This window comes from Platalea leucorodia (assembly GCF_965183815.1).
Source record: "Platalea leucorodia genome assembly, chromosome: 3".
Lineage (NCBI taxonomy): Eukaryota > Metazoa > Chordata > Aves > Pelecaniformes > Threskiornithidae > Platalea > Platalea leucorodia.
In genome coordinates, this window is record NC_138825.1 from 124,021,305 (window position 1) to 124,039,458 (window position 18,154).

The 18,154-nt window shown below is 41.7% G+C and overlaps 1 protein-coding gene across 1 annotated transcript in view; it reads right to left on the reverse strand.

Annotated features, from left to right (window-relative positions):
* PKHD1 (PKHD1 ciliary IPT domain containing fibrocystin/polyductin) overlaps positions 1-18,154 on the reverse strand; it is a gene marked incomplete at both ends in the record, with an annotated part of 265,493 nt that overhangs the window by 226,233 nt on the left and 21,106 nt on the right. The window contains 12 exons of the mRNA XM_082305891.1: positions 779-909; positions 4,032-4,310; positions 4,798-4,903; positions 6,504-6,626; positions 7,667-7,851; positions 9,152-9,306; positions 11,966-12,104; positions 12,483-12,667; positions 13,673-13,803; positions 14,754-14,896; positions 17,019-17,112; positions 17,860-17,949. Of these exons, the coding sequence (XP_082162017.1) occupies positions 779-909; positions 4,032-4,310; positions 4,798-4,903; positions 6,504-6,626; positions 7,667-7,851; positions 9,152-9,306; positions 11,966-12,104; positions 12,483-12,667; positions 13,673-13,803; positions 14,754-14,896; positions 17,019-17,112; positions 17,860-17,949 (1,761 nt within the window). The remainder of the gene's footprint in view (positions 1-778; positions 910-4,031; positions 4,311-4,797; positions 4,904-6,503; positions 6,627-7,666; positions 7,852-9,151; positions 9,307-11,965; positions 12,105-12,482; positions 12,668-13,672; positions 13,804-14,753; positions 14,897-17,018; positions 17,113-17,859; positions 17,950-18,154) is intronic.

An 18,154-nucleotide genomic window follows, 5' to 3' on the forward strand; every position in this document is an offset into this window, starting at 1 on the left:
AAATGTCAGGGATAAGAATGCATCAATAAAAAAAAGTTATTCCCTATATTTCTGCAACTCCCATACTTAATAAATCAGGCACATGGGCATTGATGAAATTTGTACGTACATCAGACTCTACTTAAACACATACAGTTACATTGCCTTTAAATGGACATCTGTGGAGAGTTATAAACCTTAAAACAATCCCAAACTATGCAGATTTTCATTTGCTATATCCATACTGGTAAATTAAACAGTGGTAAGTCATAGGCATAGACAGTAAACCCTACGCTTAAACTATTAACATCGTTCTGGTTGTAATTTTGCCAAGCAGCAAAGAGTACTACTGCTGACAATCCCTAGGTATGTTTTTGCATGACACACAGATAATGTCCAGAGGAGGTCTGGATGTGAAGTAGAATATTTGGAGCTGAAGAGGGTTCAACAATATGAGCAAGTGCAATTGTCCCAGGCTTGTTTAATCTACTAGTAGACACTGAGCTGAAAGCGGAGATATGCAATTTTACTGGAGTTCAAAGCCCCAGTTTTGTTTATGTGAGGCTTAGCTAATGAAGATGCAATCTGGATTTTTTGCTGACTCTTTCACTGGTTTTCATAAATCACCTATCAATCTATTGCTAATTAAGCTGGTCTAAACTGTAGGTGGAGTCCATGTTAAATTGTCTAGCCCTAAAAAGGGCTACTTTTTGCCCTTCCCCAAGGGTAGCTCAGGCCAGGAAAACATAGAAAGGCCTGTAGGCTACTGAACATTCCAAAAAAAAATGTGGTTTCTTACCCGAGAGGGAAGTTTACATTCAATTCTTGTTGAATTTCGGTCATCCTCCAAAATTGGGCAAGGCTGAGATCCGAACAATACCAAGTTTAACCCTTCCAGATTGGTCCCCCTGAGAGCCACAATCAGTCCTCCTACAAAACCAATTATTCCATTATATTCAAGACGTGGAATGATATTTTTATATGCAAAGGATTCTTTATTAATAGGTGACTACAAAAGGGAGTACTGTCTCTCAGTTGATCTGATGATGATCTGCTGCCACCTTGCTGTGCCTAGCTTCTTCTCTTTCACCAGAGAGCCTTCCTGCCTATTATTTGAATTCTTCTCCATGATACAGAAGGACTGGGTTTGTTTCTCAGTTTATTTTTTAATGACATACTTATTTAAGCCGGCAAGGTCTGGCCTGTGATCTTAACCTTAGAGAGATCCCCAGCCCAAGAATGAAATAAGGAAGGAAGGAAGAAGCACTAAGAATGGAAAATGAGCTTAACACAGCAGGTGCTTTCACAGTTCAAATAGCTGCCAAGCACCCTGCTGTCAAAAAAGCCTGTAGCATGTGCCTAGGAAACTTAGGTTAGAAAGGGGACTTGGCAGGGCTTGAGACTTAGCAGAGTTGTGATGAAAGTCACGGAGGGCTTGATTCTGTGAAGCATGGAGCAACCTCAGCTCTCCTTTGTGCCAGCCAGAGCTGAGCCTCTTCAATCACATGCAGGATCATGCCCAACACAAGTTAGACTTGCACTTGATCTTTCTGCAGCACCCAATTCCAATGCAAATAGGCAAGGTGCCCCTCTGCTTTTTCAACTGACTAGAAAATTCAGGGACATTTCAAAGAGAAACAGAAAAGAGAACAGGAATGGACATTAATAGCAATTCTAACCTGGACTTTGTTCTTTGATGCAGTTCAGAGACAAATTAAAAAAAAAAAAAAAAAAAAAAAAAGAAGAAATCTTCCTTGAAACTTACAGCTGTGTGCTCTAGTTATCACTACCGCAGAGTTTTAGGACTTTGGCTGGACAGACTGCTCAGACAGAATTTTTATTACGACAGTGTTTATGTGCATGTGCTATATCATCCTGGCTATATTACAACTGAACTGAGCTTTTATGATGCTTTCCATGTGTGATGTAAGTAAGTAAACTTCTACAGTAGAGTCATTATATATTAATGGCAGAGTCCCTTGTACCTTTTCCTCAAAGCATTGTTTCCTGCTAATTCTTTAAACCACCAGAGAAGTCTAGAAGTTTAATCTAGATTTTGTCTGGCTGGCAACAAAACCAGGCAAAGAGCAATCAGATATTTTAACAGCAAGCTCCTTCCATCCACTGCAACGTGGTAGTATCTATCTTTAGAAAGGCATCCCATGCTTATAGAGATAGGTCACGGGGAATTCCCAGCACGGCACCACTGAAACCAGTGATATTTTGACAAGAGGGACCTGATGCAGCAAAGTACAAGATGCTTCCTCAGCTTCCTCTCCTGTAACATTAAATTTGCAGAGCCAGAAATAGCAAGAACTCAAAACTGAAGCCACTTGTCTAATGCAATAGTTGTCAGATAAGGAGCATCAGATTTAGAGTACAAAATCCATGTGTGTTGTGTAAAGACTGACGGTCTTAAGTTTTGATATCTACACTTATATCCATATGCAATGAAATACTGCATATGTGCACTTTACGATAAGATTGAAGAGAGGTATTTTAAATGGAAGAAATTAAAAACACAGATGGAAGCTGTAATTCTTTCCAATTATAAATGTTCAAGGCATATGTAATGTAAGATAGCATTATACTTGCTTTCTTTTTAATGACTGACAGATCACTGTAATTGGGAGAACTGGATTGCCAGCGAAGGAAATGAGAAGCAAGGCCCAAGCACTAAAACTTGCCATTGTTGGCTTTTTTCTTTTAGGTTTTTTTTTTGATGAATTAAAGCAGTGAGTATCAACCTTATGTACTATATGACCCTCCCACTGGAGAGGAGGAAAAGAAAAAAAAAAGAGGAAAAAAAATTGTTAGAATATCTTTCTTGCCATACACTCCAACAAAACATAAAGAAAAGATGTGGCTATAACTTCTTGCTTTTCATCTTAGGAACCTATATTCTCCTAAGATCATCCTATGTCTCTTCCACATAGAAGTTCACCGACCACTATTCCCTTCCTCTGCCTGCTCCAAGGCAGCCAAGCATGGCATAAGCAGTTCTCCAAGCCACACGGCTGAGCTAGCTTCATGCTGCACCTAGGCCAGTGCTCCTGCTCTCAGTGATGTTTGCTACCGTGAACTCAAAGCACCTCAATAATGAAACAAGCAGATTTCCAGATGAAAGCTGGATAACTTTTACTGTCAGAGTAGACCTGGGTCATGTTGTTTCTAGGTGCTTTCCTAGCTGCTTAAAAACAAGTCAGATGCTGAGACCATTGGTCCCTACTACACAGCGCAGGTGTGCCAAGAGTGTTCTCCACAGTTCTCATTGTGTTGGAGAGACTCTTCCCTCTCCCCAGAAAAGAAATTGTGGCTTTCTATAGTATTTGGTTTGGCTTAGCTACAGTTGGCTAGGCACCTTGCTGGGATTTCCAGGGGAAAATCCTCTCATCTGCGTCACGTACAGGGCAGATGAAAGAGTCATAATGGTCCTTTGACCCCAGAGCCCTGTGGAAAAGCTTCCAAGCTCTTGTCTTCAGGGGTGGAATATATCACTCTCTATTTCCTCCTCTGTTTCAAGAAGAGGAGGGGTGATGGGAATGGAAAGAGCTTCAGTTTAGTTTGAGCTTCTCTAGGTTTCTGAGTCCTGTATCTAAACACAGATGAGATTTCCATTTTGTCACTCAGAATATGAATTCATTTCAATCAGACTGGGATGAACCAAAGTTTAGCCATTTCACAATTAGGCCAGATTAGTTCAAATACTACAAAGCTGTGTGTCAAATGGATATGGGAAGGTGAGCCATGAAACACTATTAGCCTTCAGGGTTTCTGGAATAAACATACCTGCACTTGAACTTACTATTCCCAAACAAAACTAGTCAGGGAAACTTGTTGCCTCCACAAAGAACCAAGGAAAGTCTGCCACTCTTTAAGAAACTTGCCCTAGTGCTTTGGAGTACACACAATGTGTCCAGCCATGCTATGTCTTTTTTTGTCAAATGAAGATGACCTTGGTAGTGAAAGTACAGAAGAACTGAAACACGCCATGAAAAGCAAGAAGCAGAAAGCATATGTCCCCTTAGATCCAGTCTGGCATTCAGACCTACCAATCTCTGAAGCTGTAGGCGGTTCGATAGCTACCAGCTTTGGCTCAACTCTTAGGACGATGCTTTCTCCTGTGCTGGCGTTGAGTGCGAAGCCATAAGGTCTTACCAGTAGTGTCAACTGGTAGACTCCAGCTGGCAGCCTCTCCATCTGGCAAACCACTTTGGTTTGATTCAACATTAGGACATGGCAGGTTATGTTGTTCACCTCCACCTGCAGGGCTGGCTTCTCCTCAGTGAAGCCAGCTCCCCTGATAACTACTGTGGCCTGGGACCCATCATCTGAAGGAATATAATCAACAACATGATTCATGGATTTTGAAGTAGCAATGACCAGGATTTACTTTCAACCAACATTTAAAAGTTTTTACCATCTTCATCAGAACATCCTAAAGAGTACACCACCGATGACCTCTCATTTTCCCCCATAATGCCTGTTCCTGCCTGTTTCTGTCCAGCTATTACTTTTTTCCTTAAATTTCTATTAAAAATAACTTGAGCCAAGAGTGACCTTTCACTTTAAGTACCAAGCCTACCACTGTTTCTCTCCCCTTTATGCCTCTACCATCTTCACATTGCTGTAAAAACATGTCTGTGCTACATACTTTAAGACTGAAGCTGATCAGAAGTGCCCCACTAGACAGTGCAATTTCCATAAAATCAGGCATTTCCAAAAAAATACACACATACACAAAATCATCAGCATCTGGCAGATCTTTTTCACAGAACAGTATTTTTGCCATTTTGTTCAGACACAAAGCCCTGTTACCTGTAAAATACTCCACATCACTGACTAAGGGTGTCAATTCCTGGCTGAACTGGAAAGAGCACGAACCAGAACAGTTTGCAAGGACATCATTCACGGCCACCACCACCTGGAGACAGAGAAGAAGGTTATCCCTAAAGCTGGGCAGGGAACAGAGGTGTTTTCTAGAGGCACATCTATCTGGTAGACCTGCAGAGCAATGCCGGTAGCCACACTGAGCTACCGAGAGCGCTCTGACTGTGCCAGCACAGAGCACCATCAGACAGCTGTTTATCCTGCTGCAGTCTCATTATAAATTTAATTGCAAGGCTTGCTAGGGCTCAGTCTTCAGCAAAGGAGAGCACAGCTTTGGAAGCTGTATCTCCAGCCTTTCTTCATGTCTGCAGGATCCTAGCTCCCATCTTGCTGGGACTCACAGCTCCTCCCAACTCTTATTCTAGTTATCCATTGAAGACCCTGCTTGCCATACCCCAGTTCTTCCCACCCTGCCTTGGGAACAAGTTTATTATGTTTAAAGCACCCTGTGAGACTAATTAGAATGAATCCCAAAATGTGTCTTTTCCCCACGCAGCCCTCAATTTTATTTTTTTCCCTTGTTGTTCATGCTGAAACAAGAAAGCTGGGCTGTGACCTTGATTATTTAACAAGAGATATCAAGAGAGATCTCTTCTGAGTATCTCAGAAGAGTCAACTGGCAAAGCATAGGGCATAGGAGAGCCCCTCTTCATCTCTCTCCCAGGTATTAAGGGTGTGCCAGGAGGATACACCAGTGCCTGCAAAAAGCAAAAGCAGACTGTCTCCAAGAAACACAAGGAGCACAGAGTTACAAAGTACGCTGCTTGAATAGAGATGCAATAATTAGAGGGACATTTTTATACTTGTTGCTAGCAGCAAACCAGAATAAAGCTTCAAAAACAAAGAGGAAATCTGATTGCTGCTGCCGTTCTTGTTTCATTTGGTCTATTTGAGGGTATATCTGCACCACAGACGACAGATATAGAACCACTAGTAGCAAGGCAGTCCTCATGTCTGTGGAACAGGCTCACCAAAAAAGTGGGATGACCTAGCCCCAGGTGCTGCACAGTTGGGCTTCAAGCACATCCAGCATCACCCTGCTATCGCTACACTGCCTAGTAGTGTTTGCTGGAAGCAAAGCCAGCAATGTGCACTGCTCTGCAACATCTGAGTTTGCAAAACGTTTGTCCATCCAGCAGATTCATTCAGCCAGGAAGCCCTCCTTGCTCCCTTTTCACACATGAAGAACTGAGATCCACAGAGGCTGAAGGACTTGCCTAATTCACAGACTAGTACCACAGCCAGCATCTCAGTTATTTTGCCCATCAGTGTAACAGCTGGAACTCTGCAGATGAATAGAGTATCATTCCCAAGTTTGGTGACCAGCAGCATAAGACCCAGCAAGGATGGGGGTCCAGAGACAATGTCAGCCCTTGGCCACTGCCTCAAAAGAAATAAATTGTCTTCCGTCACCCATGATGACCCTTCTCCCCACCTGCAATAGTTCTTGGAGGAAAGTCCTGCTGTACAAATCAGGGAGATGAATCTGACTGATTTATGGCAAAGTACAGAATAGTAGATTTCTGAAAGGATTTTGTGGCAGAAGTAGGTACCTAAATACCTGTGAGACTCCTGGATCTACATGATGAATCAATAAGTGAATCAATAAGAAGTGTGACAGCACATTAACTCACCTGTGTTTTGTTATTGGAGGTAGCAAGCATGTCCCCAAATATTGGCCCAATAAATACACCCCCATCATAAACCACACGACTAGAAACAGTTGGCTTCAGACCAGTGAGGTTTTCAGCAGAGACCTGGCAAAGAACAAAGAATTTAAATTTCTCACCCCTTTCTGTCCTGTGATTTTAAATTAAAACCGTTCCCCCAGAGTTCATACAGAGTCATTACAAGGCAGCAAATAACTCCTGGAAACTTCTTTTCAAGCTTCTTCCATGACTCCTATCTCTAGGTCCAAATCTTCATTATCCAAGACCTCACAACACCTCCCTGTTCCCATCTTCACCTTGCAGGTAAGAAACTGAGGCAAAGAGATTCAGGAACCAAATTTGCAAATAAACTTCCAATACTCAATAATATCATTTGGAATTAGGCAACAAAATAGCTTTGAACATCTGCTTCTCAAAAACATGACTTTGGGTGAAACAAGGGCCTGTGCTACAGCTGAAGATGCAGCTTAAGCTTTTTTCACCATCCAGGCCAATGTTTTGAGCATGAGAATTCATTGCTTCATTGAAGATAATTTTACGCTTTTAGAAGATGGATATAAAAAGAAATAGTTTTTCTTTTTGGGGGAAGGAAGCAGCTCAGTCTGAGTGTTTATTCAAAAAAGACACTTCTACTTGAAGTAAAACTTAAACAATAAACCTTGAGATGGGACAGTGTGAACTGAACCTTTATCTGAAACTTATGAGAACCAGATATGAACCCATAAAGAATAGTTCTCAGAAAAAGACCTTCTTGGCCCACAAGATGCCACAAACCTGTACTGAGCTTCAGTTACTGTACTGAAATATTAATGTGATTATAATAGTTTTCATTTCAGCATAGAAGTCCCTTTATTGTGCAGAATTGCAAAAAAGCACAGAAATTACATTCTAGCCTCCTCATTTTGAAGCACAGGCTCTGAAGATGTAATTTCTCCTCCTGTAACTGCAATTGCTTCTTTAATCATCTAATCTGGAATGTGCTTAAGCTGCTCTTCCTAGTAGGAAGATAGATTGCCTAAGGTCTCATGGGTATTTTCATAAAAACAAGCATTGGGAGAATGACTCTGCCAAGGCCAAAGACATTGAATGGTGTTCAAAGTGGGTGTTAGTAAAAGAAATTACTGTACACTGATAACATTGGGCAAATCCCCAGTTTTTGTTTTCCAAGTCAGTGTCCAGATGCTTTCATAGCAAGATTTTGACTCTTTGGTCACGATGAAGTCACTGGTGTTGAAGTATGGGGCTGTAGAATCATCTATGTTTTCTTGCAAAAGCTTGCGGAGATGATGGGAGGAAATGTGCACTGAAACATCTGCAAAAGACATTAGAAAGCAGTGGATATCCTCATCCCTAGGAGAGTACATCCACCTGCTCCTAGAAGAGAAAGGTATTTCATTATTAGTGAGAGGCTGTTGTGGTTCAAACCTCTGCAACTGGCAAAAAACAGCAGAGGGAAATTTACTGGATTCCAAATGCCAAAAGATCTGCACTGTTTCATAGCTTAGAAGACTGAGAAACTTCTTTCCAGTTGGGACCATCAGAAATTTTGTCTAAGTAATGCTTTTCATTACATGCAACCTACATTTTTAGGAGACATGAAATTTCAGTGTGCAAGTCATGTTCCTTCAAAAGAGAATGGCTGGAAACTTCCTAGATGAGAGAGGTGGGGGGTGTTGGGGGGGTGTGGGGAGTCAGTCTATGAAGATGACTTTGTAAAGTCCAGTCCCAAATAAATGCAAATTAAATCCTAGTTCTTTTGACATAAATAGCCATAGCCAAAGCTGCAGATACAATAAATCTCTTTAAACCAATTCATAAGGAAGAAAGGAAAGCACAAGACCTGGGAAAAGGACAAGAGTAATGGAGTAAGTTTTTAAAAGATGATATTCAAAGCAGGGCACTATTGAGAGAGCCTTCAGCTGCTGCAGAAAAATCTTAAGTGACAGCATGGAGGAAAGAGTTATTTCATGAATATTCTAAGGTTACGTTTTCTTGTTTTATGATTAGACTCTATAACTGAGTCACCAATTCCTCAGTCAAGAACTTTATCATTGGCCTTGCTTATATTAACCTGCTCACTTTCATTCTAAACCTCTTTGAATATTTAAAGCAAACATAAGAAAACCTAGCGCATCTAAAGGGTGACTAATTCAAGTCAAGCAATTCTATGCACAAAAGTTTTGTGGTATCTGCAAACCAATTACCAATCCTGGTAATCCTAGAGGATAATGAATTTCCTGGTGACCTGCACGGGTCTTGTCGTACAAGACGACCAGAAGTATACATAGTGGAGAAATATCAGCATAACGAAACCTTGGGATGCCAAATCCCAGTTCAGGATCTGATCCAAAGTTCTTTAACATTAAGGTAAATATTTCATCGTGGCTGCATGCATTTTGGAACAACTCCATACCTAACATCTAGAAATACTGCCCTGCCTATAATCCTTAACTCCTGTCTTGAAGGACATCAAATGAAAAGATCTAGCAACTATTGCAACGGGTTTAACCTGCCAGCCTGTACCCTGAGAACTTCAAAGGTTCAGCATTGTCTCTTCTTCACTTGGCTTCCTGCAAAGGAAATCCAGGACCTGTACTTGCATCTTCTCTTACCTGATATCACTGTATTGGCCAAGTGGATGCGGAAGGTCCCTCCAAGAGGTGGAGATGACTTCTGCAGTCTCTGAATGGTGACGCTGACTCTCACATCCTCCGTGGAGACGTAGAGGTGGCCAGACTCCTTAGAGCCTTCCCCAAGCAAAGCACCTCTGTGTGACAGAGGGGGTTCACATGAAGGTGTTAGAAGTCAAGACCCCCACTCCTGACATCCTCATGCCTCCAGCAGCAGAGGGATGCCTATGGGAACAACACTCTTGAAGGACCTAAGGACAACACGTTTAGAGCTCAAATGGAATTGAATACTCCCAACTTATACCTACATAACGTAGGCAATGCACACAAGAGAAAACGATGAAAAAGCACCTTTTTCTAATTATGATAGAAGAAATAGCTCATACAACACCAAGCACAAGCAAGTCCTGCCCCAGTAGCAGTGTTTTTAAAGGACCAACTCAATGAAGCCTGGACAGCAGCTACAACATCGAAGCAAAAAGCTTTCCTACTTCATCCTGTAGTCTCCTCGAGCCTATCAAAATCTTAACTCCCCTGAATTACAGCGATATTTAGTATTAGAGTTCACCCAAAGCCCAATTTCTAAAACTTAAAGTATTTTCTCTCCTGCTAGTAAAATTCTCCTTTTTCAAAGGAAAAAGAGACTCTGTGGTACAATGATGCCACCATGTGGTTAAGTGTCTGGATAACAGCTAAAGTCTCTCAGACTTCAGCCGTGGCTTCTGCAGAGCAAATTTCGAGAATACAAAACCAAATGGACCACTGAGCCTTCTCGCTTGAGGTACAGCCGGTAAATCAGATTTTTAGTTAATATTCCTGTCCCGACCGCGGCAGGTTGTATTAAAGCACAGCAAGTGCTCAGTTAAGAGAAAGAGCCAGGTTTGTTCCGAAGATAATCCGAAGACAGTGATCAGCCTACCCACTTTTAAAGCATGCGCTGATTTCTGTTTTCAGTCTTCCTGGCTTCAGCATCACACACTGGTTTCTCTTACATTTTCCTCTGTGAGATTCAGAAGCGCAGCAGTGCTAAGCACTTCTTTTTTTTTTTTTTTTTTCCTGGTGAGAGGCACTGTGATCAATCCATCTCTTAATCTTCTTTTTATAAGCTAAACAGATTAAGCTTCTTAAATCTTTCTCTCCTAGGCATTTTCGTCAGCTCCATAATCATGCTCATGTTTGGTTTTGTTTTTTTTTTTTCAATTTTTCTAAATCCCTTTGAAAAATGTGCTCATCAGTGCTATATGTAGCATTCCAATGCCAGTCGTCTTTAAGGCTACACACAGGACTGAAAACGTCCCCTATTTCTGTTAGTTACACCTCTGTTTATGCATATTAAACCTCACAAACATCCCCTTGTAGTCTCATCCTTGCCTTTAGCATTGGTGGTTCGTGTCAAAATACTACATTTGACACTGGCAATTAAATGTACTTTTCAAGGAGAGACTTTTGCAAGTTAAATCCTTCTATGCTGTGCTAGCTAAGTTGACTTCTACAAAAGAGAAAGGTCTGAACCGTGGTTTAACTGTTTTACCAAATGACTTCTTAGACTTAGGCTTTGCAGGACAGTAGTCTGAGCTGCTGATGAGCAGTTATACTGTTGGGAAAACAGAGGTATAAACTGGATTGTGTCAGTCTTTTCCTTTGTGCTGACTTGGACTATGTCTCTGAACCCTGACAGGTGGTTGAGGAATTCACCAAAGCCATGGATTTCACCAAGAAATGCAAGGACTTGGCTGCTCTGGGAACCTGACCTAATTTTCTTCAGATCTTAGCCAACTCTTAAAGGAGAATTTAGCTGTCTCTAGAGCACCCAAAACTAATGACACGTTGTTTGGCATTTGCTTGAAAGAGGGGAGAACACAAGGTAAGAAACCAAATTAAGTTACAGCAGGGTGAGGTTCACCTTCTTCTGAAAGGAGGTTTCCTGTGGACGCGTGAGCATGTCACTTTGGGTGAAGTAACTGAGCCAAACTAACAGCTGGCTGCTGCAGAGGAGAAGAGGCTGCATCATTCCAGCTTCTCCCTTGCCTGGCTCTATTCCCATCAGGTCCTTGTGGACTCAACTGGATACAATTCAACTTTTACAGGACTTATTCTATGCCAGTATAGGCTTTTAATGTTGCACTCTCTGATCTGGTCAGCCTATGGCTCTGCCTTGTCTTTCATTGTTGGGACTTCCAGAATAGAAACCATCTCAGGAAACAAGGACACATAAGGTGGACTTCCATTGCCTAACATGGTAATTGGTGTCTTTAAAGGTGTTTGGGAGCATCTCTGGCTGATCTCCATCCACTATTCTAGAAGGGCTTAGATTTCCTTCTAGTCCTACATCATATCTTGGTGTCCCATGCATATCTTACATACCCCAGGTTAGCTGAAACATCTTAAGCACCTCTGGTTCAGCAACTGAATCTCATTCATACAACGGAACTTCAATACCAGAATCAGATACCTTCACTAAGATGTCTACAATATATGTTCAAGATCCTGTATGGTGAGCAAAGCTCAAAACACTCATGTGCTGAGAGTAAAATTAAGTATCTTCATTTAGAACTGCAACCCATCTATTGAGTAGAGACATCTGTGCAGGATTCAGTAGTCTAAATAGTCTGGACATGGCCTGTTCGAAATGCCTAGAGGAGAAAACTCCATTGAAAGTACAGGGATTGCCAAGCTGCAGTCTTATCCTCCACTGCCTCTCATGTCATGTCTTAGATGACAACCAGTTCCAGACATGTCAGGGGGAACTGCAAGAGGTATTATAGGGTATTGAGATGATCCACTCATTGTCCCTACCTCAGAGAGAGAAGGGGTAGACTTGCACCACAGCCAGACACCATCCAGGACACATTGTAAGTGGGAGAAGACCCCACCACAGATATTGCGTCAACTATCCTCCCACCTGGCCAAGGTGGTTTGGGATCTCTCTGAGAAACTGAAAGAAAAAGAGCACAAGGATTCATTAGAGCAAGGAGAACAGCTGTCAGTATGCCCAGGCTATTTTCATTTCATAGCTGGAAACATATCTGCTTGGGGGTTTTTTGTTTTTTTTTGTCTGGGCAAGACCACTCAAGAGTTACATTTGTCTAAACATATTTTCAAATGAACCGAGAATATTGATATTTGGCAATTCCTTCTTGATTGTTTTCACAAAAAAAATATAAGTTCAAGAAAGCAAAATTATTTTTGTGCCTGTTGTGAAATACCCTTCCCCTTTGAAAAAGTCTCAACCAGCCCTATCATTAAAGATTTTAATGGAGTATCCTGGAAAGACAGTAACATTAACAGAAAAGAAAACAACAGATTCCTTTACCAGTCACAGCTCTGTCTGTGATGATGACTTCATCAAGGTAAAATGACCCAGATGTTTCCGTTTGCAGCACAGGGCTCGGCAAGTCTATCTGATGCACAAACACCGGGGAATTGGCAGGGAGGTCCTGGAGAAGCGTGGAGAGATTCACACACCCATTCCAGAGGTCAGTGCAGGTAAATGTCCAGCTGGAAGACACCAAGGTTGTGCAAGCTCTCTTTGCTGTGAGGTAGTGTTGATAACTGACTTTTGAGGTGCTTTTTGAAGCTTCCAGGTAACATCAGGTACCACTGTTATTTACTCATACACAAGACACTTGCTCGGTGGCTTGTGATCACTCTCTACGTGTTTCTGTTGGGTTCCCCATAGTGAGAAAGAAAGCTTTAGATCTCTGCTTAGATGTCCTCCTCTGTATCACAAGAGTGGGATGTGGGAATGACTACTACTGCTCTGTTTTTGACAAAACACTATGATAGCATCAGTGACCTCAACGGGGGTCAATCCAGAGTTCAGGCCCCTTGGGAATACCAGATGATTGCTAAAGGCTCCCAGCTCTCTCCACCATGTAGTAATTTAATCCCAACCCCTTCTTCCCCTTCCAGGCATGCACGCAGCCCCCTCACACAACCTTACAGATACCCAAGCTGCCAACTCACTTCCTGAAGTTCTTCAGATACTCCTGATTTTTTTAAGTCTGCCTGCTCCAAGCTTTATGTCTAACACCAAATGTTTTCAACCCATGTAATTCTAAGTGAATAAAGAAAATCAAAGACTACACGAATTTTCAAAACTTTGTGTACCAACGATCTCATGAGGTTCCTGGCGGGTAAAAAAAAAAAATCAATTCATCTCTCTATCTCGTTGTAGAAAATCCATTGATTGTTGCCAAAGAAACTGGGAAATTAATGTCCTCAGAAACCTTCTGTTGTGCTTACCAGAGACAGAACAAACTCTCCATCTGTGCATTACTATGGTGAGACAGTGCATACAACAAGAAACATGCACATTTACTCAGTAAATTCTCAAAAAAAGTAGAAGTACATTCCAGGAATGCCTCTGCAGGGACAGAGCACCTGTCAGCTTACCCCAACTGACAATTTGTTCCTGTACAAATAAGAACTGCTTTCAGTTTTCCTAGTACACCTTCTTACTATGGAAAGTGTAATCTCTGGAAACTCTAAGTGTCTGGATACCTTTTAGTGTCAGTTTCATTGAAATCCCATAAGCAGGTGAGGTTCCTCTTCACTGAACATAAAGAGACATTGGTGTAGGACACCGAGATATGAAGGATATTGCTCATATGGCCTTTATGTGCAAAACACACCTGCAAAAACAACGAAAAAATTTTTCACCAATCAAACCACAGGTAGTTTATATGTAATGTCTGTAGAAGATATTATATTCTGTTTCAATCCCAGTTTAACATTAGTAGGGAAACATGTTGTTCAAGGTCAGCAATAAAACCCACCACTTAAGGCCAAATTGCCTTGAATAGCACCTATAAGAAGACAGAGCCTGGCATCCAGGTGACCTGCGTGCCACCACATAGCATGAAAACTGACCCCTTAGGCTTCAGTGAGGTTTTGGGGCAAAACATAGCTGGGAAGTACCAATGGGGACTTCAAGTATCTGGGAGGGAGGAAAGGAGACTGGAGGAGCTGGTTTGATTTGCAGGGTATAAGGTTTGGGATGGGTGTCAGGTGGGGAAAAAGGACTGGAAGAGGTCTGTGAAGGGAAACTGGAGGGAGTCTGGAAGGGCTGCAGGAGGCTTTGGGGACAAGTCTTTCCCTCCCACCTCCTTTCTTTCAACCCCCAACTATTTGCCTTCCCCCAGGTGGCAAAGAGTGTGACAGAGCTGAAATCAAGACCTTATTCTTATTAAAAGTACATGTAGATAATGAGCAGAAAAGTGAGCAAGAGTGGACACCCAGGTAACAAGGTTTTACTTGTTTTTTGCTTTTGTCAAGAAGTGGTCATCCCTACATCTTCCATCTTTTCCCAACACCACCCCACCTTTTCTTTTCCCTGAGCAATTGTTGCATCCCCAGGAGCAGACAGCAGCCAGGTGTGTTAAACTATATCTGCGTCTCAGGGATCTCAAACTATCCACCCGGTCAATAAAAGACACTCTGCTGTGTCCAGAAGCATAGTCCAAAGGCATGTTCCTTTGCAGATTTGGGGGAAGTCTAGGCAGACCAGATGATCTTATGTCGCTGATTGGGCTCCGAGTATTCAGTCCCCAGTGCAACTTACTCATCAAGAGCAGCCACTTACATGGGTGTATTCAGTAAGATCATATCTTGGTAGAGTTGAAGGGGAAGTTTTCACCAGCTGGCTTGGTCCGTGAACGCTGAACATCCCACAGAAAGGCTCTGTTCTACTGACAATGTGTCCTGTGGTAATGACGGCCTTCATATCTGACAGAGATAAAAAAAATAAGAGGGGATGAGAGGCTTGAAAATGATTCAGAAGACACCTGTACAGTCAATAGATTCATGAAAATACAGGAAGGGGATATCCAAAATTTGTCAAACAGTCCTACTTTTAAGTATTCCCCTGCCCAGATAAATGGCGAACATCTGCAGGGCAATTGTTCCCCAGCTTAAGGGTGCTAAAAGACAGGAGGAGGGACCACTAGACTGCTGTTCTGACCATAAAACCTCATGGCAAATAACGCTATCTTTAGCCATATAGAGTATGCTTGACCAAATCCACCCTTCCTTTCCAGAAAGCACTCAGGCAAAGCTGGAAATTGATGTATAAAGCAACAGTGAATCCACCTTCCCCTTTGGGATGTTTGTTCCATTGGTCTATCAACCATGCTGCTGAAAAACTGCTAGGATTTCTTCTCTTCCTACATAAGTACATAAAAGACTTTCTTCTGTCACTACATACTGACAATTCACCTTTTCTTCCAGGAAGAGAAATAAAGCCTGCAAAATGAAGTTAATAGCAGAGGGTAAAAAAAAAAAAAAAAAAAAAGTTGAACGGAGGTAGCTGTGGTTCTTTGTACAACGAATGTTGGAGCTGTTGAAATCTTCACTGGAAGAAATTACGAATGTAGCAGTCTAGCTGTGTTCAAGGGGAGACTGTAAATACAGGGAAGGGAGAGCCACTGAAGGTAATTAAATTAAAAAAACATATTACAATCAGGAAACTAATCGAGCTGAAAATACTTCATATTTGGGGAGAATTAATGATGAATTATTACACATAGTCATCTAGTTTTTACTCTTCCCTGGGCATCTATTTCGGTTTCTGCTGAAGACAGGACACTGGGCTAGATGGACCCTAGGTCTGAATGTGTGTGGCTGTTCTTTTATTTTCCTGGCATCCATTCACCACAATTTCACCATTGTTCTGCCGTCTTTTAACATTATCTACATTTTACAATCATCAATGAAAATTCAAGTTCTCCTTTGTTGTATTTGTTATGCATCAGTTTTTATTCCCACTGTACTGTTGAACTATCATCACCATTTAGCTCAAGTTTTTCTCTGTTTTGTTGGCAGAATTGTAGATTTGGGATCACATTAAGAATGTCCAGTTGCTATTTTCATTTCTCTGCATAAAGCTTCCCTCCCTCCCCAATTAAGGTTAATTACTTGCTTTCCTCCACGTGGAGGAATCAGTCACCAAATATACATATTACTGGCTGGGACCTGGTCTCTAGGCATTAATCCACTTTTTGGCATAGGATAAGTATACTACTATTGCTGTCAGATATAAAATCATAGAATGGTCTGCATTGGAAGGGACTTTTAAAGGTCATCTAGTCCAACCCTCCTGCAACGAGCAGGGACATCTTCAACTAGATCAGGGTGCTCAGCACCCTGTCCAAACTGACCTTGAGTTTTTCCAGGGATGGGGCACCTACCACCTCTGTGGGCAACCTGTGCCAGTGTTACTGGAGTTAATTTCTACTAGAGTAGCTTTCTGATGTGCCCAATACCTTCAATGTTAGAAAACTTATCAATAATTTTATTTTGTTTTTTACAAAAGCAATTGATGTTTTACACCTTGCCTGACCAGTCAAGTATACCACAGGTATTTGCACTGTTTCACACTTTTAGTCATCAAGAAACACTGAAAGTGAAGACCTCCAGAGTCAGAATCAGCTGTTTCCACAGCCTGAGCTGTAGCTATGGGCTACACCAGGTTTGCTTCCCCAGCAGACATATTGAAACATTAATAACTTCACATGCCCCAGAACTTGCATTTTTTGTCTCTACTCCTAACATTTCTAACAACCAAAACGTATCGCCTGCTTTGATAAGTGTGTTGCAATATGACTGAGTCATACAACATATTACAGAATCTCCCATTATTATATTAATCATGTTCGTTTTAATATTAGTTCCCTAAACTCCCCCATCAGAATACATACAAATAATGAATAGCTGAGAAACATAAATGTATGTACTTAAACCCATTAAAAGTGTAAATTTACTATCATTAAAAGTTTAAAGTACATTTATTTCATAAAAGGAGATCAACTCTCACAGTAAATACTGCTGATTTGTCACAGAAGATCACTACCTTCTTTCTCAAAGCCATCACGGAAAAGGATTTTAGCAGAAGTTGGCTCAGCTTCACATCCTATTGAAAGAAGTTCCTCTATTGCTGTTTGTACCTTTAAAAAAATTAAGAAAGGGAAAAGCAGTCACAGTACAACAGTATCTGGATCATTTCAGCAGAGAGCTTCACCACATACGTTATCACTATATTTTTCATCAGCTAGGGACCAGTGGCAAGGCAGCTCTGAACAAGCAGGTAGCCAAATGGTAGAGAATAAAATTCAGATCAACAGAGTGCAAATTTCCATGTCTGATACCCTTCAGGGGTGTGATACATCCTTTAAGTGTCCAGCAACCTCCTCAGAAAGGTGCAGATTTCTTACATGAGCTGTATCACAGCCTGGGCATCTGCATGCCCCTCCAGGCTCCACCAGCTGTGTTGACTAGATGTCTAACGACTATCATGGAGCTATCACCCGGTATGGTTTTAACAGTGACCAACTACCACATCAAGAGACAATGGAATTTTGAAGAAGACAAATCAGAGCTCCTGTCTGAAGCTAGAGCCATACACTACACATCTGGTCTTAGAGAAGTCCAAGGGTCTGGTATCTAGGGATACCACATACTTCACTGCAGACATGACGGGCCAAGATCAGATGTTGCGATATGTTTAGAATGTACCTGGGAGTCAGCCCCCCAGAAAATCCCATTGCGAGACACTCCCAATAACAAAAATCACCCCTACATCATGTAAAATTTATCTCAGCTTCTGGGCCAAATGCTTAACCGCTGTCAAGTACCAGAGCTCCACCAATTACACCCCAGGAGAGGACTGGGTGTCTGCATTTAATGGCGCCTACCTGGCGAGCCGTAGCATTTGTGGGGATCATTCTGTACAATGTGTTATTCCAGGAGATACTGAAACACCCTGTACCAGACACAGTCAACATCTAGCAAGCAAAAAAGCAAATAAATAAATGAAAACAGACACAAACTGTGTGAGACGTACAGACTTCAAACCTGGTATCTTCTACTGAGAGGATTTTACAGCCAGCATTTTCTTGATTTACAACCTCTGTAAATCAAGAGTCTCTTCAGCTACTCTTAAATGGCTCTTGTCCTCCATGGTCTCTCCTGACACAAGCCTTGAGCTCC